Source organism: Rhinatrema bivittatum, chromosome 2 (genome assembly GCF_901001135.1).
Source record: "Rhinatrema bivittatum chromosome 2, aRhiBiv1.1, whole genome shotgun sequence".
Lineage (NCBI taxonomy): Eukaryota > Metazoa > Chordata > Amphibia > Gymnophiona > Rhinatrematidae > Rhinatrema > Rhinatrema bivittatum.
In genome coordinates, this window is record NC_042616.1 from 310,283,865 (window position 1) to 310,309,281 (window position 25,417).

General features: G+C 45.5%; 1 protein-coding gene across 1 annotated transcript in view; it reads right to left on the minus strand.

Moving 5' to 3' along the window:
- Nucleotides 1–25,417, minus strand: part of PKD1L1 (polycystin 1 like 1, transient receptor potential channel interacting) — a 446,216-nt gene that overhangs the window by 141,553 nt on the left and 279,246 nt on the right. The window contains exons 40-43 of the mRNA XM_029587088.1: nt 19,315–19,415; nt 12,123–12,318; nt 8,712–8,795; nt 22–229 (exon numbers count right to left, since the gene is read on the minus strand). Of these exons, the coding sequence (XP_029442948.1) occupies nt 22–229; nt 8,712–8,795; nt 12,123–12,318; nt 19,315–19,415 (589 nt within the window). The remainder of the gene's footprint in view (nt 1–21; nt 230–8,711; nt 8,796–12,122; nt 12,319–19,314; nt 19,416–25,417) is intronic.

Here is a 25,417-nt window from a genome sequence, read left to right on the forward strand (position 1 = left end):
GGCTCCATTCTCCAAGCATACCTTCGCAGTGCTCTTCGGTCTGGATCTGAAACCCGTTTCTATGATTATAGCGTACAGCTGCTGGTCGGACGGCGTGTTGTCTTGCAGGAGGATGTAGCCACTCTTCTTTTCCTCATGCTGATCCCTGAGTTTGCAGATGATGACCAGCAAAATGTATAGTGCAAGGGAAACCATGATCACCAGACAGGGAATGAAGTTCTCAATGATTCTAAAAGAAAAGAAGGCGCAGTTCAGGTTGTGACATATCGAGTGGTTTGTAAAGGCTTCACTGCAAGCAGAGCTGACTGCTATCACCATCCAGAAAACTGCAGCAGTGGCCAGCCATGGCAGTCTATCAAAAGCCATGGCCCATCCACAAATTTCTCACAGAGTACCTTGGTAAGGCGATGGCCTGCCTCATCGGTTCAACAAGGGCGAAAAGTCCAACCAGCGGTAATCAATGAGAAAATATCCAAGAGGAAGGACAACAAAATTATCAATGTCCTTTAAAGTTCAAAACACCTGTATTATATATAGGGCAAATTGTCAGCATCACCAACTGATATATGACAATGGCTTCATGGTTGCCCGTCACGGGCCGTGTTTCGAAAAACTGCATCGGGAGGGAACTCACAAGGAGTTGAACAGGTATTGGGTAATACGAGGTCAAAATGTGTCAAAAGTGAAAATCCCAATAGACAAAGGCCAGGGGAGATGTCCGCGAATAACTTCTCAAGTAATAGGTCTCAAAGCTTCCTGAAATCTTAATCTGGGGATCATCGGCACAATATGGAAAACATGTATGTATGAAAGAGAGCATGGGAGTGCGAAGCCTGTATGTGATTGTGTGGGGGGGATTGTGTGTGTGTGTGTGTGTGTGTGTGTGTGTGTGTGTGTGTGTGAAAGAGAGCATTGGAGTGAGAAGCCTGTGTGTATGTGTGTGTTGTATAAGAGAGATGGGAATGAGAAGCCCGTGTGTGTATCAGAGATAGCATGTGAGTGAGAAGTCTGTGTGTGTGTGTGTGTGTGTGTGTGTGTGTGTGTGTGTGTGTGAGAGAGAGAGAGAGAGAACATGGGAGTGAGAAGTCTCTGTAATGTTTGAATAAGAGAGAGCATTGGAGTGAGAAGCCTGTGGGTGTATGTGTGTGTGTGTGTATGTGTGTATGTGTGTGTGTGTGTGTGTGTGTGTGTGTGTGAAAGAGAGCATGGGAATGAGAAGCCTGTGTGTGTGTGTGTCTGTGTGTGTGTTGTGTAAGAGCATGAGAATGAGGAGAATGTGTGTATCAGAAGAGCATGGGAGTGAGAAGCCTGTGTGTGTGTGTTGTGTTGTGTGTGTGTGTGTGTGTGTGTGTGTGTGAAAGAGAGCATGGGCATGAGAAGCCTGTGTGTATCAGAGACAACATGGGAGTGAGTAGCTTGTGTGCGTGTGTGTATATGAAATAAAGTATGGGAGTGAGAAGCCTGGGTGTGAGTGTATGAGAGAGAGCATGGGAATGAGAAGCCTGTGGGTGTATGTGTGTGTGGGGGGAGATATGTGTGTGTGTATGTATGTGTGTGTGTGTGTGTGTGTGTGTGTGTGTGAAAGAGAGCATGGGAATGACAAGCCTATGTGTGTGTTGTGTAAGAGCATAAGAATGAGGAGCCTGTGTATGTATCAGAAGAGCATGGGAACGAGAAGCCGGTATATGTGTGTGTGTGTGTGTGTGTGTGTGTGTGTGTGTGTGTGAAAGAGAGCATGGGAATGAGAAGCCTCTGTGTGTGTGTGTGTTGTGTAAGAGCATGAGAATGAGGAGCCTGTGTGTGGATCAGAAGAGCATGGGAGTGAGAAGCGTGTGTGTGTGTGTGTATGTGTGTGTGTGTGTGAGAGAGAAAGAGAGCATAGGCATGAGAAGCCTGTGTGTGTATCAGAGACTGCACTCCTCCCAGTATGTCACTTACTTGCAGGACTGGGAATCGTACATTACATTTATGCAGATGATATACAATTACTGTTACCCATTCCAAACACCATTGAAGAAACAATGAAACTAGCCAATATGTATCTAGAAATAATCAAACAGCTCCTAAACCAGATGGAATTGGTTATAAACATTGACAAAACTGAATTCTTACATCTTGACCGTAAAAACACTCACCACACACCACCAACATTCACAATCAAAAATATTCAAACCACCGAGTTAGCAACAAAAGTTAGGAATCTAGGAGTAATAATTGACCCTGAGCTAAACATGAAACAACACATCTCACAGAAAATAAAAGAAGGTTATGCAAAACTAATGATCCTAAGAAGACTAAAACCTCTATTAACGATTAACAATTTTCGCACAGTTCTACAAGCAATGATATTCACTAGCACAGATTATTGTAACTCCCTGCTGTTAGGACTACCTCAATCTACAATTCGGCCTCTGCAAATATTGCAAAATTCCGCTGCCAGAGTTTTGACAGGCAAAAAAAAGAGTGACCATATTACAGGAACACTTGCTGAACTCCACTGGCTTCCAATTGAACAAAGAATACAATATAAAGCACTTTGTATAATCCATAAACTAATCCACGATGATAAAGCCGACTGGCTTAACACAGCACTGCGCGTGCATGTACCACAAAGAAACCTGAGATCTGCAAATAAAGCTCTACTAACTGTCCCCTCTGTCAAATCAGCACATCTCACGCAAGTAAGGGAAAGAGCACTGTCACTGGCTGGTCCTGTACTCTGGAATACCATGCCACTCGAAATAAGACTACAGACAAATCTGAAATTATTCAAAACTAATCTGAAAACCTGGCTTTTTAAACAAGCATTTTATAAAGATAAAGAAAAGGAGAAAAATAGTTGAGCGATAAGGATGCACCAAGCTAGAAGTTTTTAGTAACCTACATAAGCATATTAATGTTAAAATCAAACTGCCTAATTTGTTCCTAACAATCAGGTTTAATTTACACACCTATTTTATTATTTTACATTGTTACCGTACTATGATGGCACACGAGTAATTTGTAATCTATACCACCCATATTTCTCTTTATCATGCCCTTCTGTAAACCGTTGTGATGGTATTTAACTTAACGACGGTATAGAAAAAATTTTAAATAAATAAATAGCCCGTGTGTCTGTGTATATGAAATAAAGCATGGGAGTGAGAAGCCTGTCTATGTATATACGAGAGATAACATGGGAGTGAGTAGCCTGTGTGTGCATGAAAGACAGCATGGGAGTGAGAAGCCTGGGTGTGAGTATATGAAAGAGAACATGGGAGTGAGAAGCCTGTCTGTGTATATATGAGAGAGAGCATGGGAGTGAGAAGCCTTTTTATGTGTGTGCATGTGTTTGTGGAGAGAGAGCATGGGAGTGAGAAGTCTCTGTTATGTATGAGTGAGAAGCATGCGTGTTTGTGAAAGAGCATGGGAGTGAGAAACTGGTATATGGGTGTATGTATGTATGAGAGAGAGCATGAAATGAGAAGCCTCTGTATATGTAAGAGAGAGAGCATGGGAGTGAGAATGCTTTGTGTGTGTGTATGTGTGTGTATGAAAGAGAAAATGGGAGTAAGAAGCCTGTGTGTATGTGTTGTGTAAGAGAGAGCATGGGAGTGAGAAGCCTGTATGTATATGAGAGAGAGCATGGGAGAGAGAAGCCTGTGTGTATGTGTGATTGTGTGTGTATATGAAAGAGAGCATGGGAATGAGAAGCCTGTATGTATATGAGAGAGAGCATGGGAGAGAGAAGCCTGTGTGTATGTGTGATTGTGTGTGTATATGAAAGAGAGTATGGGAATGAGAAGCCTGTATGTGTATGAGAGAGAGCATGGGAGAGAGAAGCCTGTGTGTATGTGTGAGTGTGTGTATATATGAAAGAGAGAATGGGAGTGAGAAGCCTGTGTGTGTGTGTATGAAAGAGAGCATGGGAGTGAGAAGTCTGTGTGAGTGTGTCTGTGTGTGTGTATATGAGAGACATGGAAGTGAGAAGCCTGTGTGTATGAGAGAGAGAACATGGGAATGAGAAGCCTATGTGTGTATGTATGGGAGAGCATGGGAGTGAGAAGCCTATGTGTATATGTATGAGAGACAGCATGCAAGTGTAGAGCCTGTGTGTTAATGTATGAAAGCAAGCATGTGGATGTGAGAGACATTTGGTGTGAGAGAGTGCTTGTGGGAGTAGAAACATGCATGTGGGAGAGAGCATGTAAGAGTTAGAGCCTGTGTGGGTGTGTGGGAGTAGAAACCTTTGTGTGAGATTGGGAACCTGTATGTGCTAGTGGGAGATGTTACGCCCCTGCCTGTGGCTGCTCTGCAGACAGGGCCTCACCTCCATCCCATGGCCCAGACTGTCGCGAGCCATGCTACCCTTCTCTTCGCGGCTGTGTGAGCCGCCAGCTGCCTCTTCTCCCTCCTGCGCAGCCAGAGCCACGCCGCCAATGCTTCATTGAGGGAACTCCCTTTGCCGGGAATCTCCTTTCTTCGTGGCCTGTGCCACCACCGTAGCTCCTCCACTTTGGGAGAATCCCCTCGCGGGGATTCCCCTTCACCACGGCCCGAGTGCTGCCGCCAACTTCTCTTCGCGGCAGGGAGCCGCCAACACAGTCTCCTCTCCCTTGGGACCGATCCAGCCCCAGCGCTGCTTCTCTTCAGCGGCAGGAGTCACCTCCGGCCTTCCTTCTTTGTTCTAGTGTCGCTGCAGGCCTTGGCTCCGCCTCCTGTGCTCCAGGGCTCCCTCTGGGGCTGGCCACGCAGCTCTTCTCTCTATTTAAAGGGACAAAGCAGGAAGTTCCTCTTCAGCCCTCCCAGATGACGTATTCAGGGCTCTTCCTGCTCCTGCCCTATAAAAAGGTGCTGCTTTATTCCTTCAGGGCCTTCAGATGGATCAACATCCTCCAGAGAGTTCCTCTTTGGAGTAACACCCTCCAGGGGTACATCCTCCAGCTTCCATCCTCAGAGTTCCACTGTTCCAACATGGTTATCGTCAAGCTCTTGTCCAGAAGACTTCATCTTCAAGTCTTCTCTCTTCATGATGTCTTCTTTGTGATGTCTTCGTCCAACGTCCAGGTCTTCCCTGTCGTCAACCTTCTTCATGGTATGTTCCAGTCTCAGGTTTCCCTTCCACAAGCCTTGGGATCCCTTGTCTATTCGTAGATGTCCCTGACACTCTGATGTCTCGATGTCCTGACGTCCCGAAGTCCGCCTGTTCTGAGTCCCAGATGTCCTGGCGTCCCGATGTTCTTCATCCAGATGTTCGTCCGTCTTCTTCTTCTACAAAGACTTCCAGATCCTACCCTAAGCAGAGACCCATTCCTGCTGTCGTCCGTCTCTTTAGATGTCCAGGTTTCCTGATGTCAAGATGGCTTTTCTGAGGTACTGCCCTCTGCATACCTCTCTCTTCACTACACCTCTTTATCCTGGAGCACATGTCAGCAGATCTTGGCATTCCCCGGACTCTCCAATCAGTCTACACTTGATAGATTGGAATCTCTCTGTTGGACTTTGTCGAGTGCTGCCCAACTCCTCTCCTTCTGGTGCTCCTCCCATTCCTAGCGTGGTCCGTGACCAGCCTCTGGGTTGTGTAGGGCGCGCAGCACCATAGTGGTCAGCGACCAGTCCTCAGGCTGTGTAGGGCGCCTTGAGGGATCACACTCCTTAACTCCCAAGAGCCTCGTCTCTTCTCTACTCCAAAAGCCTCATCTCTTCTTCGTACCCATGAGTGTTCCTTCACCGTCCCCAAAAATCTCGTCTCATCTTCATCTTCAAGAGTAGACCTCTTCTTCATCTATGTCCAGGAGTCCTCATCAAGTTCCAGGAATCCTCCTTCTTCTATGAACTCTGACTCTTAAGATCTCTGGTCCAGGTGTTCCCTGTTCCGGTTCCATTCTTCATGAGTTCGAACTGTGTCCAAGCTCGCACTTGCTTTCCTATCCTCGGGGTATCTTGTGGCTCCTCTCTGAGTTATCTCATGGACCAGGGACTCACACTCACACAGGAGCAAGTGATCACGCCTCTACACCCCTTCCCAGGGCTTTCCCACACGCATTCACCACGGAATGCGCAGCCACAAGGCGTGCCCGCATCAGGAGACTAAGTAAAAGAGAGTGGGAGAGAGTGGGAGCCTGTATGTGTGAGACACAACCTGTGTGTGAGTATCAGGGAAGAAGGAAAGGGCAGGAGAAGAAATAATAAAAGAGCCCCTGAAAAAGGAATTAGGAAAAGACAGACAAGGGGGAAAAAGAGACTGAGACCAACTAATTAGAAAAATAAAATCAGACAACAAAGGTAAAAATAAATATATTTTGACATTCATCGATTGCATCTGCCATTTTTGGGAATGTGCATTTCTTATATATTTGTATTTTGCTTTTTCTTCAGTATTCCAGTGTTCACAGAGACTGGTTTCTGGACTTTCTATATCAATCTTATCTGTATGTTTCTGTTTCTAATTTGTAGTCCCTTATTCTGTATTATGTAAGGGTCGGTCTGTGCTCTTCATGTGTGACAGAGATGCAGTATTTCGGCTAGCGTGTACTTTTTTTTTTTTTTTTTTGTCAGGACTTATAGCAGTTCAGCTTGTTGTTTGCCCAGTAGGTGGTGTATTAGTTTTCTAGGGCCTGGGGTAATGTTTGCCTTGCTGTCTTTTCATAGATAAGGTTGCTGCTGTTTGAATCCTGAGAGTTACTGTTGGTATGGTATTGTATGGTATGACAAGATTCTAGGTGGCTTTTTATTATATTTTAGTAAGGGTTTGTGCTACTTCACAGTGTTTGGCAATGGAGGGAGTTTATTTTACAATTACTGAGATGACACCAGAATTTGAATATTTGTTTTGCATGTTGGGTTCTTATAATTATTGCTGTTTTATTGTAGTTATGATATACTCTGCATTTTTTAAAAGAGGATTCATAAAGGAATACATTGATATTTGTTTTATTACATGATTGAATCTCATGTCTTTCTTAAGTGTTCTTTGTTTAATTTTTACATCATATTGTGTATTTATAAATTGCAATAAATATAAATAAATTAATATAGATTAATAAGGTATTTTTAAGGGTAAGTGCTTGAAATAATAGAATTAAAATATTCTAAAGCATCACTCATGATGCCCGATGGCTGTTGCAGACTATTTAGAAATCTATTGTCAGGTGCATTCTAAGGCATTATCTATCAATAAGAATACAACTAGTAGGGCCTAGACCTGTATGTCTACTGCCCATCCATGTTAACCTCAGGGGCCCCCTCAAAAAAAAATCCAAGTTCTGGCTACACCACTGTGGCTCACTTGCATTTTTAGTAGTTTTATACAGTGAACTAATTTTGCATCTTTTCTTTTGTGATTTATCATATATGGTTTCCCACAGAATTATCTTAGAATTATATGAAATACAAGTTTAGAGGAAAGAAAGAAAGAAAGAAAGAGCCACAGCGGGAAAAGAGTCCTGGGGAAAGGCAGGGAACAAATACATGGGGGAGAAGACGCAGTTAAAGACGAGACACAGGCAGCAATGAGATTGGGAAAAATCTATGCTGGTTTAAGGGCAATAGGGTGAGATGTTCTTAGGAGAATGAAGCTGTGAAGGAGTGTTCCTGAAAAGTCTTTTTAACCAGCACTGGACCAGGCATCTAGCCTGGTCCACCTTAAAATTTAGACATGCAGGCAGCTCTGCGGGGCGGGTCCCCTGAGAGCAGGCCCAGAGAGGAACAGACAAGCTTCACATCTCCAGGAGAAGGCAGCTCCTAATACATCTCTGTCCTGAAGGTAAATGCTGAATCTGAATTCTGCTGAAAGTAAGTTGTTTATGTCGACCCATTTGGTTGTGAAGAATACAGTTTTATGTGAGAAGACGAGAGTCCAGGGTGTCTCTGTCCCCTGGGAAGTTACAGAGTGATTGTACTATCGCACAGAGGATTGGAGCACAGAGTGTGCTCTAGAATGTGCTCTGATGTCTCCAGAGAAAGAGGTGTGGCATTACAATGTTTCAGGTTTACAAACACAAGCAACCTTGTTAAGGTTACATTTTCTGTGAGCATGCTGCATTTCAGGAACCGCATGCAATAGCAAAAGCCATGCAGGCGTTAAGACGGAGACCAGAATTTCAGATCTGATTTGATGATTTCCTATCCATATTTCTATTTGGGCTTGTACATCGTCTTCCTCTCCCAAAAGGGAACCCAAAGCAGTTTACATATCAGAATAGAACATATTTGCATAATACATCATTAAACAAGTAAACAAGCAAATATAAAAACCCCTTCGTACTGAAGGCCTCTCACTAGGGATGTGAAAAGCAGGCTTTACACAAGTGGCCTTCATCACAGTTACAGATGCACTGTATTTACAATAATTAAAGGGCACAACTACAACTTGATTGCTGACCCTTATTTATGTATATTCAAGTGCATTAACATGGTAGACACAGTACTTTATATTTCTGGTTAAAAAGGACATTTTTATATAGAAGAAACCATATGTTTCTAATACCCTGTGTATTGTTACAAATTTTCTTCAATAAAAATCATTTCTACCAAAAAAGGACATTTTTCTTTACTAACAGAAATACTAAACTTTCCTCTAAATGCATCTCCCCTTTCATTGCGTCCAGTTATGTCATTTTTATAGTGCACTAACTCTACATAGATAAGAGTTTATGAAAGTTCCCATTTGGACATTTCTAGTAATAGAGAGAGAGGGAGGTCCTTGCTCATCAGCAGGCTCTGCTTACCTCAAAAACTGGGACACCTCTGCAATTTCCAGATGAGCCGATAACTGTCTGCTTGCAATGGTGAAGGTGGTTAAATGGGTGCAGCTAGATGAGGAAATACTACATTAGTGCTTTGCAGAACTAGAAGCCAAGAGTTAAGCAACAGAGCAAATAATACAAAAGGCAATCAGCTTGTGAATGAAAGAGGAGCGCATCCAGGTGGCTCCAAGGCTTGGCAGGAGATGGTACACGTGGAAAGACAGAGGCAAAGAATCAGCTCTCCTGAATGTGGGGGGTTGGAGAGGTAGGGGATACTGCAGGGGCCCTAAATTAGTAGAGAACAGCGCATAACTCTATGTGTTTTAAAGGACTCTGAGATACCAATTGTTGCATCTTATTCATCTGTACCATTAGCACCCAGGAAAATTGTTGATATCCCTTAATACATACCCTGTATTGTGAAATTGCACTGATGAATTTTCAGATTTCAGAAAAATCTAAGGATGCCCAGCAGAATGAACTGTAAGATTCATTACTAGGAACCCTCTCCAGAGGCATCAGGAAAGCTAATCCCCTGCTTGAAGGAAGGCTGAAGGGCAATCTGTTATCAGAATGATAACAATTGGTAAAAGTGCACTCATCCCCACAAATGTATAAGTAGCCGAAAGGGGGAGAATACACAGGAGCCAGACAAGCAGAGCTGTCATGGGGGGAGGGGGATTCAGAGGGAAACAACTTGTGGGTGTCAGGCAAGAACTGCCAGCTCAAAGCGAAAAGGGTCCTAGACAGGGATATTTCTGATGGAGCCGGTGGAGGGGCCAAGTAGACCCAACAATAACAAGCACATTTTAAAAGGCCCGCGCGCGTAAGAATGGGGGGTTATGCGCGTGGCCGGGCCTTGCGCACGCCGCGCGCATTTTACAAAGGGCCCGGCCACGCCCATTGCCCATGTTAAGCGCCGAAGTGCCGGGCCCAAAGAAAGGGGCGGGGCGGGGGCGTGGTCTGGGAGGGGAGGGGCAGGCGGGGGAGCCATTCAACACTGTCCCGGGGAAGTGCGCACCAGCATCCGGCCGGCATGTGGAGATTACTTCTGCTCCAGAGGAGCAGTAAGTATGAAAATAAAAAATTTGGGGATAGTTAGGGTAGGTTTAGGGAGGCAGGGAGAAGGGGGGAAGAGAGGGAAGGGGAGAAAGGATAGGGTTAGGGAAGTTCCCTCCCAGTCCGCTCCTTACTTGGAGCGGTCTGGGAGGGAACTGGGGACCAACCGATTGCATCGCCGCTCATAGGTTATAAACTCCCCCCCCCTGCGCATGCGAGTCACGGGCCGCTCACACATGCACGTGCGGATTTTAAAATCTGGCGCATGTGCACATGGCCATTGGACTGTATAACATGCGCGTGCCAGCGTGCGCATGTTATAAAACTGGCGTGTCCATGTGCACGTGCCGGGAACCGCGCACACATGGACGCACGCGAGCGGGACTTAAAATCGACCCCCTAAGTGAGAGAGCACTGAGTGGCAAGCTACAAATAAACAAGGGAGAGAGTGAGAGAGATTGAACTATTGACGCCTGCAGCAAGTAAAGTAATACACAGCTGAAGCATGACTGGGGACAGAACTGAGGTGTTAACAAAAGAGTCACCCCTGGGAAAGTAGGAGATGCCCAAGTTCTCCAAAAGAAATCCTGTTGTAGTGATGGGCTAGGGAATTAATGGAAAGGCTACAATTCTAGTTCCACACAAGGCATTCTCATTCTGAGGGAAAGTTAGCAGTGGGCTGCCAGAAACTGGATTCCAGGAGCAACACACCTCACCAGCCAGTGAGGGTGCAATGTGCCTTACCTATCCAGCATCAAGCAATATACCCTACCATTGCATCAGGGATAAGGATCCAATTCAGAAGCAGGGTACTCTACCATAATAATAATAATCATTGGGATTTTAGCCTGCCTTTCCAAATAATTCTCAAGGTAACTTACAGCATGATCAGGGATTCAGGAACACTAAGTCCCTGCCCCAAAGAGCTTACAATCTTGGGGCCTGATTTTAAAAAACATTTACTTACTTAAAAGTGGGTTTTACACTTCTAAATACACTTTACCCATGTAAGTGGACTTTTGAAAATTGCTACAGTATATGCCATCGAATTGTCAATAGGTTTTACCTGTGTTAAGTGCACTTAATGCAGGTAGATGGGCTTTTGAAAATTGCTGCGATAGTATATTGCATTTACATAAGGGATTCCTTTGAAAATTCACCTGGAAATGGGTACCTGAGGCAACAGGAGATAAAATGACTTGCCCATTGTCACCAGTGTGTCAAATTAATTTGCCAAACTATTCTTCCAAAACACAATGTGGATTTCTCTGAATTGTTGAATTTGGGTCAAATGTCAGTGGATATGCTCTGCTTTTTCTCCAGATTTGCTGGGAAAACTTTAACAAAAATTTCTTGGCAAATCTGGAAAAATCTCTCAAAATTTTGTCAGACTCAAAAAAACTCCCTGTAATTCTCCTAATTCATACTGTTCTGTCCCCAGCAGTGGGTACATGTTTGTATCTGTATATACTGTAGTTTAACTGTGTTTAGTGCAGTCCCTTCCTTCTGAGAATTTTTGTTACTGAAACACCTTTTGTAACCCATGATAAAAGTCTGTGAGCCTTTGCCTTTAAGAAGAGCCTTTGCCCTTAAGAGAAGCTCCCTCCCCCCCTCCACTTTCTCTCACTATCGGAAGAGCTTGAATGCCCCTCAATCTAACTTGAGTCTTCCTAGGTGTCTTATAGGCTCAAGGGACTGTCGTTCATGTTCCCCCTGTGTTACTTGGTTCTTAGGCTCGCTGCCATTGGACCTTGCCCCCCTGCTCCTCAGCTTGTGCAGGCGTTTCCCTTAGCAGCTCGGGATGAAAGCCCAGTCTTGCCTATGCGGGCCCTAGAGCTAGCAGCGCTCTGTAAAGCTCCTGAAATGATCGAGTTTTTACTTTCCTTTTTACTGCCTTCTTCTGAAGACTAAATCAGCCTCATATCCCTCAAGCTCCCTACCTCCACCATAAACTAATTCCTGCAACTCAAGAGACCTTCCTTCTCCCTCCTGCTACTCTGTTTCCAGTTACCAAAGATCTTTGCCTTGGGGCTCACATTTGAGATGCAACAATTGTAAGTAGAAATCTACCGGTACAATAAATAATTTCAAACTTAAAGAATCTTTGTCTTGAGGACGATTGGAAAGAAAGTGTATCTGCCTGGATGGCAAACTCGGATGTCTGTCTGATCCAGATCACATATGCCACATTCTAAATTTTACTCACATTGCCATTTGAGCCTGAAGTGTGGGAACCTAAACTCAGTTTAGTACTAACGGGCAACATTGTCTTTGGGACACAGTTTTTTTTAAAGTGAGAAAAACTTGATTTTTGAGCATTGATCTGACAGGTACCTGCAGCTGACTTTTGCTGAATTTTTTCCTTCCTGTGGGTAACATCCATCAGTTTTCCATTCTCTGATATCATCCCAGTATAAACACTGAATCCACTCCATATTGACAGTGTAGTTTACTACATTAGCAAGGTATTTATTTTTGGGTTTTCGATCATAATCGGCATCCAGTAAAGCCAAGTAACAGGAACTTGTGTCTACAGTAAAAATGAACAAAAAAAATAGGAGACTATTAAAGTAAAACTCCATCTCTAAACAGCTCCCATGCCTACTGTGATATCTGACACCAGAACAATACCGCTGAGGTCAGTCACAATTTATGAGGGGCAGAGCAGTTTTAAAGAGGAGGGTAGCCAATCTTCATTTTTTGTGTTAAACACAGGAATCAAATTAAGTGAACTGTGGAGCTCTGGTAGAATTGTATGAGTGACATTTAATAAGAAGTGCTGGGGTCAATCCATGTAGTATAGCCCTATTACACTGACAGCAGCATTCGCCCCATCATGATTGACTTAGGGTAAGCAGATGACTCCATGTCATCTACAGATGGACAGAGTAGTGAGAAAGATCAGAATATACTGTAACAGTTGATTTAGGGAGTGGCAGACCCAGGGAAAAGTCACGCACTTAGAAAATGCCAAGATCAATTGACAACAATGTTTCCAGGAGTACTATGACCAGATGAGAGTCAGTGGAGGCCGATGCAATAAAGATGCGTAGAAAGCGGGCGCTGAACAGTCAGCGCCCGCTCTCTTAACGTGCGCATGGTGCCCCAAAGGGGGGGGGTGCCATGCAATATTTAAATTAGGGGGTCACGGCTGCCTGTCTGCCAGTATTGAAAACGGCCCCCGAGTTTATCGACGGCCATTTTCATTACTGGCAGACGACCGGTTATGAAAACCGACGCCAGTAAACTCGGCGTCGGTTTTCATAACCTGTGTTTGTGAGCGAAGCAGAGGGCAGCAGCGAGGTCGAAGATAGATGAGTTTCAGACGGTGGAGGAGGTGAGTCCTACCGTGCCCGTCTTACCGGGGGCTCGTGCTAGCAGCAGCGCTGAGGCAGGCTCGGTAAAGGGGCAGTTCGAGCCGGTGCTCGGTTTAAAATTTTTTTTTTTTACTTTAAAAAAGAAGTACAGAAAAGCAGTTTTATTTTTCTGCTTTTCTGTACTTTTTTTCAATGCGCTCAGCTATTAACGCCTGCTCCAGGCAGGCATTGATACCTGAGCGATAAATGTGCATCTGAGACGCACATTTATCTTTTTGCATTGGGAGTGAATGAGAAATAGCCTCATTCACATGCATTTGCATGTGATGAGCGCTATCTCATTCACTCCGCGTTAGACGCGCGTTAAATAGGCACTAATCCCTTTATTGCATTAGGGGATTGATTAGCGCCTATTTTTCACGTGTCTAATTGCTCGTTAAGAGTGCGCTCGGCTGAGCGCACCATATTGCATCGGCTCCAGTATTATGAAGTTATAGTGCCAGCATACAATTAGAATCTAATAGAATGCTGGGGGCCTGGTCAGGCATGAATGAAAAGCAGGCATCTGAGAGACAGAGAGAAAGACCGGGAGAGAGAGCAGCATGAAGATGGAAGGAGAACCTGGGAAATGGGGTAAGACCTGTCACTGGGACAAGATAATGTCTCTTGGCCATTTGATGTGTTGCTGTATCTGTGTTTTATAGCCTATATTCTGAAAGAAAAGGATTGTGAAAGCAGTGTGTGTGTGTCTATCCCCTTAATAACGTTGTGTTTCGCATTCTATCCACATCAGATTTTCAGGTCATGTCAAGAGTGACATGAGGATTCTGACAGGGGTAGGTTTCTTTTTTTTGTGACCCTCACATGTGTGCCTCAGAAAATAAGCTTCATTAGTTCTGGGTGGAACATCTGGTTACTATTTAAGGTGGGTTTAGATTCCTGTGTCCTCTTCTATCTAGTAGATGCAAGTCCTTTCCTTTCATGATATCCACATCTTCATGAAATGTTTATTTGTTTAGTGGGTATATGCACACCTTCAGCTGGATAGTATGCATGTGGAAATCTTGAATTTTTGGATCAAAATGACTAGTCTAATCACCGCCATGTACACACACAAACACACACAAACACCCAGTGTCCCAAATTTGTTTTATTAAAGAGGCAAAACCTCTTACACATGGTTACACAAGTCACGTATGTAGAGAATGAACAACACTTGACAATCATTATAATGGCTTAAACAGAAATAAAAAAAACTCATCAACGGTCACAATGTATAACAAAATAGCACAGCCATATACCATTTTTCCCATACAGAGCTTACAAGTGCTTCAAATCTTCCCAATAGCCTCTCCCCCAAACCCATCCCCACCCCCACAAAACAACAACATGACAGGGTACATCAGATGCTTAACAGAGGTTAAAGGATCATAGGTGAATAAGGTAGACGCATTTCTAGCAAAGTGAGAGCATAGTTTTTACAAGCACAATAGGAAAAGACGAAATAGGACACACTACATCCACAGCTGTCGCTGGAGTGGTGAGTTTAGAGGTTGCAGCTTCTTGCCACCCCAAAGCAGAGGGCCTGCCAGTTAGCCTGCTTTGTCCGCCCTTGGTCTGGGGTCTTGGGAACACTCCACAGATGCACTAGAGGATTGCAGCTAAAATCTGAACTTGATATCTTGCCATTGCGTGTTTTACTGGCTCCCTCACAGCCCTTTGGATGGTGACCACCAAGGCAGTGATGCTGTCTCTGATTTGGATGAATGCAGGTCATATCTCAGCTACTGTGCTCTGCAGCAGTCTTTCTTCCCGCCTCATGCATCTCAAATACTTATTCAGCTCTTAAAATGTTCTTTATAGGCTGATCCTGGCTCTCCCAGCCTTTTTTAGAGAATCATTTTTAAAGCACAGGTTTACAGCAAAAATGGCTTATTATTAAATTGTGTGGGCGTTGTGTGCATAAAATGATGTGCTTTACCTATTTCATATATACTTTTGTGTGCTCAAAAAAATAGACATTTGGCAAGGGCAGAGTGTGGATTTACATGCACACTTGTGATTTTAAAAAGCGCTATTCATAAATAGCCACAAGTCTGCATTGAAAATTGGTGGAACTTACACACATAGGTAGCCGTGATGTTATAAAATTACCCTCCCTGTGCCCTCCCTTTATCTACTGCCTATTTGCTGACATTTATTTATATGTACTCAAGTGAACTAACATGACAACCTACTATTACCACACTGCTATACGTAGGCTACTTTATTCAAGATGTCTTGCTTGGAAAAGAAACCACTGCCTCCCAAGTTATTGGTATGGAAGGACAATCAGCAGCAGCATCTCAAGCCCTGGGAGCGATCAGGATGTCGACTGACAGCGCAAGGACAAACATCTGGGTTTGCAAGCACCAGGTGAAGGGAAAAGTTCTCCAGCACTGAACAGCGCATTTCCCTGACTGGAGAAGGGGCCCCCACCTACCTGAAAGCACCTGAACATGATGGAGGAACAGCACAAGGCAGAGGTCCTAAAGCAGGTGGTTCACCTACCCCGATGTCTCAGGGGGTGACAGGGCCAGAGGAATTCAATGTCACAGGGAAGAGCAAAATAAATGGAAACAGTTTCAGGGTGTGTCAGGATCAGTGAATAAATAACAGTGCTTCTTTTCTAGGACAATCCTTGGGGGGGGGGGGGGGGAGAAGAGAGGAAGCACCCATGTCATAGCCCTGCCCCCTTCAATTGGCCACAAAGCCTGTGAAAGGATAGCGTTCCAAATATTACATTGGTCCCTAGCATACCAGTACACTGACTATTCTGTGCAATATATGGAGAAAGAATAGATTACCAAATTATGAAATGATGCAATCGAGAGTCCAAGAAAATGTGGCAGAAAGAGAGAGGGGGAGGAGGAGGGAGAAGAGACAGAAAGGGCCCCCTCTTTTTCTCCTCTCCCTCCTTCCACCTGACAGGCTGACCAGCCTGTCTTTTCATGTGGCCCAGCAGCACCCTTCTTCTCTCCCCTACTTCCTTTCACAGGCAGTATCCCCTTCTCTGTTTCCCCTCACGCTTCCTCCCAGCAGGCAAGCTGAATCCCCTCTCTCTTTCCCAAGGGAATAGCCTTTTTGAAATTTTACTAGGGCTGAGGGCCTAAATTTAGGCTCCTACTTTCATTGGGTTCTGAATTTTTGGTTCCTAAATAGTGGGTGGCTGCGGGGGTGGAGTTAGGGCGGGGAAACAAAGTTAGGAGCATAGCACTGATTTTCAGAACTAGGCATCTAATTTAGGTGCCTAAATCTAGGCCAGTGTTTGCCAACTAGTGTGCCTTCAAGCCTTTTCAGGTCACTGTGCCACAGAAAAGTTACCACTGCCTAATGCTCAGATCCAGCCTGGCATTGAGGCTCTGCACTCAGCAATAATATGCACCAGTGGTGGCTCTTACAGTGACAGGAATTCCTTGCTGAGAACATGTATAACCATGCATAACTCTTCTTTTTAGCTACAGAATGAGCCCTGAAATGTGGGAATCATTGGGCAGGGCACAGATAGCTCGAACCTGCTTGGTACAGCACACACAGCACCTCCTCATCTTCCCCATTTTTCATTCCTTCAAGCCTCTATCTTATTCCCAGGCTGAGCAAGGCAGGGAAAGCTTTCACTGAGCATTGCATGTGACTCTCTTTGAATGTTGGGAGCAGAAACAGTGAAGGAGCTCTGGCAGCCACATACAGCAGTCAAAGCATCTTAAGTGAGCCAACTAACCACATCACACCGACTTCTGACTTCTCCTGTGGGAATTGGTGCATCGTGAAGGGCTCATGTGCATCTTTGCCCCTCTTCTCTGTTGGTTTTAAAATTTGAAAGAGAAACAGGTGGAGCTCTTCAGCATTTTCCTAGCTCTTTTGGTCACATGAGTACACTCCATATTTGCACTGCCTGCTTTGTGGGGGTTGGTGTGCCACTCAACATTTTGGTTAATGTAGGTAAAACTTGGGGTATGAAAAGGTTGGGAAACTTTGATCTAGACAAAAGAGTAGCAGGCCTATATTTAGGAGATTAAGCTTTAGGCCACTGAATTTATGTAAATTTTCAAGCTGAAAACAAAGGTCCCTATGTTCGGCTGAAAATAAGCCGCTAACTTGGGAACCTAAATGTAGAAACTCGGGTTTTTTTGAATATCGAAATCTTGAAACTTAGGGCAGGATTCATCATTCCTCGCGGAATGATGAATCCCACGAAAAAGGGGGCGGGGGGGTGGGCCCACGAAAGGCCGCAGCCGTTCGCACCGTGGCGGTGATGCGGCCAGCTGCAGCCTTTCGCAGCAAGTAGCGACACCGTAAAAGGTGGTGCTATTTGCCGTGCTACTGCCAGCAATAATGTTGCTCACATTATCGCCGGCAGCGGTGCCGCAACTGACTCCTCCCCCTCCCTGCCCCGACTCCTCCCCTCCCTGACTCCTCCCCGCCAGCTAATTTAAATCCTATCACACGCGATAAACCCCTATCGCGTGTGATAGGGGTTTATCACGTGCGACAGGGCCTTATTGGGTGCGATAAGGCCCTAATGCACATGATAAACCTTTAGTAAATAACCCACTTAGCTGCTTAGGTCTGAAAACCAAAGCTAGCTGGTTAAGTAAGTTACTTTCCTCCCAGCTGGGTTGGCATCATTGCTATGAAAGCAACGCTGGTAGCATATGCAGCATCGGTATGCTAAAAATGAACTGAAAGACCAGGAAGTGGCTGGCCAAGCACAAACAAACTTTACAGGTAACTGCTATGGTTATCATGGAAAAATTTGCCGGGATGTATGATGGCACAGTGGATTGGTGGATGGCATCGGCATAGATCAAAGTCATGGACACAATGGGGGTAATGTTCGTTAAGCCGGCAAGTGGACAAGTTATCCATCTAAAGTTAGATAACTTGTCCTGGATATTCAGTGGCTTAAAGTCCCATTGAATACATTTGCCTAAAATTATCCATCTGCATATTGCTGGATAACTGAAAAACCTAACCAGCTTTGTTTGAATATAACCAGTTAGATTTTTTAGTTATCTGGCTTTGCATGGCCAGATAACTTCCTACTTAACCTGATAGTTTCAAAGATATCAGGTTAAGTAGAAGTGACAAGAAAAAAATAAAGGGATTAAGGGCTGATTCTCTTCCCCCAACCTCTACATTGCATATATGGCCCTGTTGGGTCATTCACCCTCAGCCCCCCAAACACCTTCAGGGCGCTACAGAATGGTGCGCTCGGCCGAGCACACTGTTTAGCCCCTGTTTGGCTGCGCATTTTAGCTGCGTTATTGTTACCCCTTATACTGTAAGGGGTAATAGCGTGTGGAAAACACATGGCCACTCCCCCCCCCCGAAACTAATAGTGCTCATCACATGCAAATGCTCTGAAGCAGATCTAAAGTTATCTGGATAACTTACTGGGAGATTCATCAAGCTTCAGTTGGGCTATAGCACACATTAAACAGCGATTATCGTACAATATAGCCTTATAATGGTGAGATCGTGTGATACAATAATTTATATGCATTTGGCTAGATTCCCTCTTCTATTCCAATAAGCTGCTTATGCAAAGCAGCTCATGCATATGTAATCCTATGTAAATAAAATAATGCGGCTGGCTCTGAAATTTGTCGCCCATGCTATTTTATCCACAGTTCTGACCAAAACACTAATTAATGCGAGAGCATCAAGACCCTAACCTGGGTCCCGATGCTTTAGATTTCAAAACCCCTCCAAAAAAAAAAAAAGCACCCAAAACATTAAAGTATCCGAGGTTCAAATATGACCTCCCTCCTCACCCTGAGGCCACCAACTGAGTTGGCCCCAACAAAAGAAGTTTAAAAATATCTGGCCATGAGTGAGTAACAAATGCCACCCCTCCAGTCAACATAGATCAAATAAAGGCCACAGGGTTCCCCCCAACCTTCCTTTTAAAAAAACAAATTGCCAGGCAGGTCCTCCCCAATCCTCAAGTTCCCAAAAATATTGTTGGGGTCTAGTGGCACCCTCTTCCCCCATCCCAAGCCAACCCCCAAGTCAACAAAAGAATCTTTGGAGTCTAGTGGCACACCACTGGGCGCCCACCCAGCACCCTGCGATAACAAAATTACAGCTTATGAATCCAGGCCTTAGCTATATTATGCCACTTATAAAAATGCCCTCCTTCCCAATATGAAAATGACCTCTCTCACCTTTCAAAGAAGCTGCTGGTATAAGAATCTGAGATGTTTCTTCTTCCCAAAAGTGAATTCTTTTCACATTAAAATCAGTTGGAGTTGGCTTTTTGGAGAACCTGTAACAGAGTTACACACGATTTTATTTAATGGAACGTGTCATTCCACTCTGAAGATATAGTATCCATTATCACCGTTAACCTCGAACTGCACGTCCCATTAAAAAGGTGCACTGTTTCTGAGATAGGTGATTTGCCCTCTTCTTAATCATCAGTTATAGTAATATCTGCTTTCCACTTTAATTTGTTGGGTTCGGTTCTTGGGGGGTTTTTTTTTTCTTGTTTTCATTTTTTTACTCACCGATTCCCTTCGTTAATTTATGACCTTGCAATACCTTCTGCATTCCTTTGTATAAGGGGAACAGAACCAGTCATTGGCATCTCTACAAAGAACTATAAAACTAGGCAGCAAAAATGTACATGTTCAAAAATTAAGCCAGGACGAGTGTGCATAAAACAAAGAGCCACAAACATAAGCAGGCTGAATGTGCTGAAGTGGATTTTCAGCCACTTAAAATTAAGTATGTAAGTTCTGATATGCAGAAATCTGGCCACATAAAACAGGTATTCTGAGGGCATATTATGAATCTAGAGATGCAATTTACATTTTCAAACAGCACCCCTGTTGTTGCGCCGGAGGTGGACCCTTGGGCGGAGGTGGGGTTGATGCTACCTATAGGAGGGATCCTACAGGTCCCCACCATCGGCAGGCAGAGAGGGCTTCACCAATACCAGCCCTTGTTTCCCGCAAGTTGAGCCTTTGGGTGCCGGGGCCAGCTGGACTTAAGTGTCTTCCATCAGTGGTTGTCGATGGGTGGATTGAGGTCAGCCCAGAGGCAGCAACTAGTATAGGTATCAGTCTATACTGAACGAGGCGGAGTCCCGTAGACCCGGGCACCAATAGGAACACAGTCTAACAGAGTGCGCCTGAGCAAGAGCAGGCCGAAGCCTGAATGAGCCACGTCCAGGACAAAGGCTGAAGAGGCGTCTTTAAGCAGGCTGGAATCAGGGCTGGCGGCAGTCTGGAAGCAGTGGCAAATAAGGCTGAGGTCTAGACAAGGAGAGAGTCAAAGGATGGTCAGGCGAAGCAGAAGTCCAGGGCTGGAGAGAAGCAACGGTGTAGTCAAGCAATGCAGAGGTCCGGGGCTGGAGAGAGGCAACAGAGTAGACAGGCAATGCAGAGGTCCGGGGCTGGAGAGAGGCAACGGAGTAGTCAGGCAATGCAGAGGTCCAGGGCTGGAGAGAGGCAACGGAGTAGTCAGCTGATGCAGAGGTCTGGGGCTGGAGAAAGGCAACAGAGTAGTCAGGCAATGCAGAGGACAAACCAGGTCAGCAATCCAAAGGAGAGACGAAGGAACAGGAACACAGGAACGAAGGCAATCAGGATCAGAAACCAGGAACTGAAGAGGCAATGAGTACTCAACCAGTAGTTAGGCAATGCAGAGGTCCGGGGCTGGAGAGAGGTAATGGAGTAGTCAGGCGATGCAGAGGTCCGGGGCTGGAGAGAGGTAATGGAGTAGTCAGGCGATGCAGAGGTCCAGGGCTGGAGAGAGGTAATGGAGTAGTCAGGCGATGCAGAGGTCCAGGGCTGGAGAGAGGTAATGGAGTAGTCAGATGATGCAGAGGTCCGGGGCTGGAGAGAGGTAATGGAGTAGTCAGGCGATGCAGAGGTCCGGGGCTGGAGAGAGGTAATGGAGTAGTCAGATGATGCAGAGGTCCGGGGCTGGAGAGAGGTAATGGAGTAGTCAGGCGATGCAGAGGTCCGGGGCTGGAGAGAGGTAATGGAGTAGTCAGGCGATGCAGAGGTCCGGGGCTGGAGAGAGGTAATGGAGTAGTCAGGCAATGCAGAGGTCCGGGGCTGGAGAGAGGTAATGGAGTAGTCAGGCGATGCAGAGGTCCGGGGCTGGAGAGAGGTAATGGAGTAGTCAGGCGATGCAGAGGTCCAGGGCTGGAGAGAGGTAATGGAGTAGTCAGGCGATGCAGAGGTCCGGGGCTGGAGAGAGGTAATGGAGTAGTCAGGCGATGCAGAGGTCCAGGGCTGGAGAGAGGTAATGGAGTAGTCAGGCGATGCAGAGGTCCGGGGCTGGAGAGAGGTAATGGAGTAGTCAGGCGATGCAGAGGTCCGGGGCTGGAGAGAGGTAATGGAGTAGTCAGGCGATGCAGAGGTCCGGGGCTGGAGAGAGGTAATGGAGTAGTCAGGCGATGCAGAGGTCCGGGGCTGGAGAGAGGTAATGGAGTAGTCAGGCGATGCAGAGGTCCGGGGCTGGAGAGAGGTAATGGAGTAGTCAGATGATGCAGAGGTCCGGGGCTGGAGAGAGGTAATGGAGTAGTCAGGCGATGCAGAGGTCCGGGGCTGGAGAGAGGTAATGGAGTAGTCAGGCGATGCAGAGGTCCGGGGCTGGAGAGAGGTAATGGAGTAGTCAGGCGATGCAGAGGTCCGGGGCTGGAGAGAGGTAATGGAGTAGTCAGGCGATGCAGAGGTCCAGGGCTGGAGAGAGGTAATGGAGTAGTCAGGCGATGCAGAGGTCCGGGGCTGGAGAGAGGTAATGGAGTAGTCAGGCGATGCAGAGGTCCGGGGCTGGAGAGAGGTAATGGAGTAGTCAGGCGATGCAGAGGTCAAACCAGGTCAGGAATCCGAAGGAGAGACGAAGGAAAAGGAACAAAGGCAATCAGGATCGGGAACCAGGAACTGAAGAGGCAATGAGTACTCGACTAGCAAGGGGACCTGTTGCAAAGGCAATTTGAGAGAACGGAGCCCGGGCTTATACACCAGAGCTCCACCAACATCATCATCCGGGGTTGCGGCCAGGTTCCCGCCGTAGGCCCTATTTAAAAGACAAGCTGTGCGCGCTCGTGCAACTAGGGAGGGGCGCGGCGCTGGTCAGGAAGGCGGCTCTCTGCGAGCCATGCAGAGAGGCCTGACGTGGAGCATCAGGAGCTGTAGCAGAGCCGGAGGCAGCAGGGGCGGCCCCTAGCACGGAGCCGGCAGCCCACAGCTGCCAAAGACGAGGGACCAGATGCTGGAATACTTTGAAAGAGGTGAGGGGGCCGAGCCGCAGGTCTGCGTGTAACACCTGTGTGATCGCTGCTCTTTACTTGCTCATATATGACTTGACATTTATGCACATTGCCTGTTTTATGTTAGGTATTTTTTAAAGTCATTATTAATATTTAAGTGATCTACATATAAGATGTAGTTGCATACAAGGGAGGCAGTGCATGCATATCCATTATGGATATTCTGTTTGTGTTTGTGGCTCTTGAAGATCAGAATGGGCCACCTCTGACACTGTATATCTAACAGAACATATGCACAAAAACCTGACAAAAACCCTGAAATGGTGCAGCGATAAAGGGGTGGTCCTCACTAACCATGAGACACCGCAGTACAGATAGTAGCACATAGTATAATCCGAGGCATATACTTAGAATATGGCAAATATTACTACTTAATTTACATGGAATAATTTCAGACTCCTACTGCATATCAAATTGAGCCATTCCATCGTTTATTTTGAGCATAAATAGGCAAACAAGAGACATGGGGAGTAGAGGTTAGGAGCAAAAATGTAGCTTAGGGTTTCTTAGCTGCTTAAGTATAATCAAGATCAGTATGACAGCTGGAATACACCAAACTACTCCCCAAGTTGCACAGTATCACCTGTCAGATAGTACTATATTACCAAGACTTCCAGCAACTGCTGTATCATCACCACACCAATATTCAAAGAAAAAAATAATTTCTTCCAGTCTAAAGAGGACATCTCAAGAAGAACTTCAATAATAAACAAAGTCAGCATCTTAGCAAAAAGTGAGAAGGATAAAAAAGGGTTTTGGATGCAAAGACAAGAAAAGCATTCACTTCAAACTTTAAGTTCCCAACAGAACATTTTTAATTCAGTATTTTAACATAAGAACATAAGAAATTGCCATGCTGGGTCAGACCAATGGTCCATCAAGCCCAGCATCCTGTTTCCAACAGAGGCCAAACCAGGCCACAAGAACCTGGAAATTACCCAAACACTAAGAAGATCCCATGCTACCAGGGGCAGATTGTGGGAAAATAGTGGCCCGGGGGATTTTTCTCCATACTGGCCCATGGGTACCAATTACACATACAATTTGGTGAGTCACCAAATACAGAATAAAAGGACCAAAAAATATACACAGAAATGCACAGACAAACTGAACTGGAAATCACAACAAGTTAGACTGTATGCAATGCAGCAATGGAAAAACAGAAAATACCATCATTCCTCATAAAACATCAATCAATAAAATCAAGAACTATAAAACATCACAATAGGAAAATCATACTAAAAATATATATTTCAAAACTGCAGATGAATAGAACCTCCAGTAATTTAACTCAGGGAAATTTTCAAAAATTTGTATATAACACCAATAAAATATTTCAAAAAGAACAGACATCAAATAATATTCAATAATTAAAACTAATAAGGATTTTAAAAAGCCCCTGCTGTCCCCTTCTGTGGGAGCTCTTGATTTCCAGTCACCCTGATATTGTCGAGGATTAGGAGGTTATCCTCTCTCTCTCTCCCACATACTCACATGTCCATTCTCTCTCACACATACACTGTCACATACATACACATTCATGCTCTTATATCCACCATAACCTCTCGCTCTCACTGACACTGACACACTCTCAGGCTCTAAGACACTCTCTCTCCCCCTCCACACACAAACTCTTACTCCCTTGGATTTTCTCATACACACTCATGATCTCACACTCACTGGCTCCCTCACATACACACACACACACACTGACCCCCAGGCAAGCTCCCATTCATTTTCACACCACTCCCTCCCCATCCCCCAGGCATGCACACATTCATTCTCACACACACAGACCCCCAGGCAGGCACCCATGCATTCACACACATACACCCCCAGGCAGAGTCCCATTCATACACATGCACACACTAAAGGCAGACCCCCCTCTCTTTTGCCAGCAACCTCGGAATCTCTCTCATTCCTCTGCTGCCACTGTCACTGCTGCCACGTGGCTATTAGGGAGGTGCTGATTGCTGCTACTGACACTGAAGCCCATTCTGCTGCCTCCTCTGTGCAGGCCCCGTGGGCTTCCACTTTTTCCATGCTGATCTCGTACATTGTGAGATCCGCATAGAGAAAGTGCTATTCTTGCACATTCCCAACGATTACATGTGCCAATCACTAAAAAGTAATTTATTTTTTAATTGGTTGGTCACAGGCTTTTTTTTCCACCTTCCCTTTCTTATTTTTTTTGCCAATTCTTTTTATATTGTCTTTTTTTCTGTTTCTTTTCTTGCCATCTTCTTCCCTCAAACATAGTCAAGTTCTAATTTTCACATGCTTTCTCTTTCTCTCACACACACAGGCTCTCACTGTCACATGCTCTCTCATATAAAATCAATTAAACACACTGGCACATGCTGTCTGACTCACACAGGCTCTCTCTCACTCCCACATGCTGTCTTGCTCAAGCACAGGCTCTCACTTTCATATGCTCTCTCTCTCACATACACACACAGGCTCTCACTGTCATATGATCTCTCTCATACAATCATTCATACACACAGTCTCTCACTGGCACATGCTCTCTCATACAATCATTCATACACACAGGCTCTCACTGGCACATGCTCTCTCTCATACAATCATTCATACACACACAGAGGCTCTCACATGCTGTCTCTGCAAACCTTCAGGTCCTCACTCCCACACACAGTCTCTCAGCTCATCTCATACACACGCACACATGCACACTCTACAGACGCTTAGCCTCTCTCTCACCTCTGGGCCTCCTCTTCTCGGGTCGCCGCAGGATGGGCTCTGCAGCGGCAGTGATCTTCTCGGGCCGCGGCGGCCTCTTCCTCTTTTTGGGCCGCTGCGACTTGGGATACGCGGCGGCCCGTAAGCGCTGCTCCTCTTCTGCACGCGCTGATGCTCCTCCTCCTTCCTGCCCACGCGGCTCTGGCAACATTTACTTCCAGGGCCGCACAGGCAGGAAGGAGGAGGAGCATCAGCGTGTTTAAACGCGATCTTTTTCTTCGGGC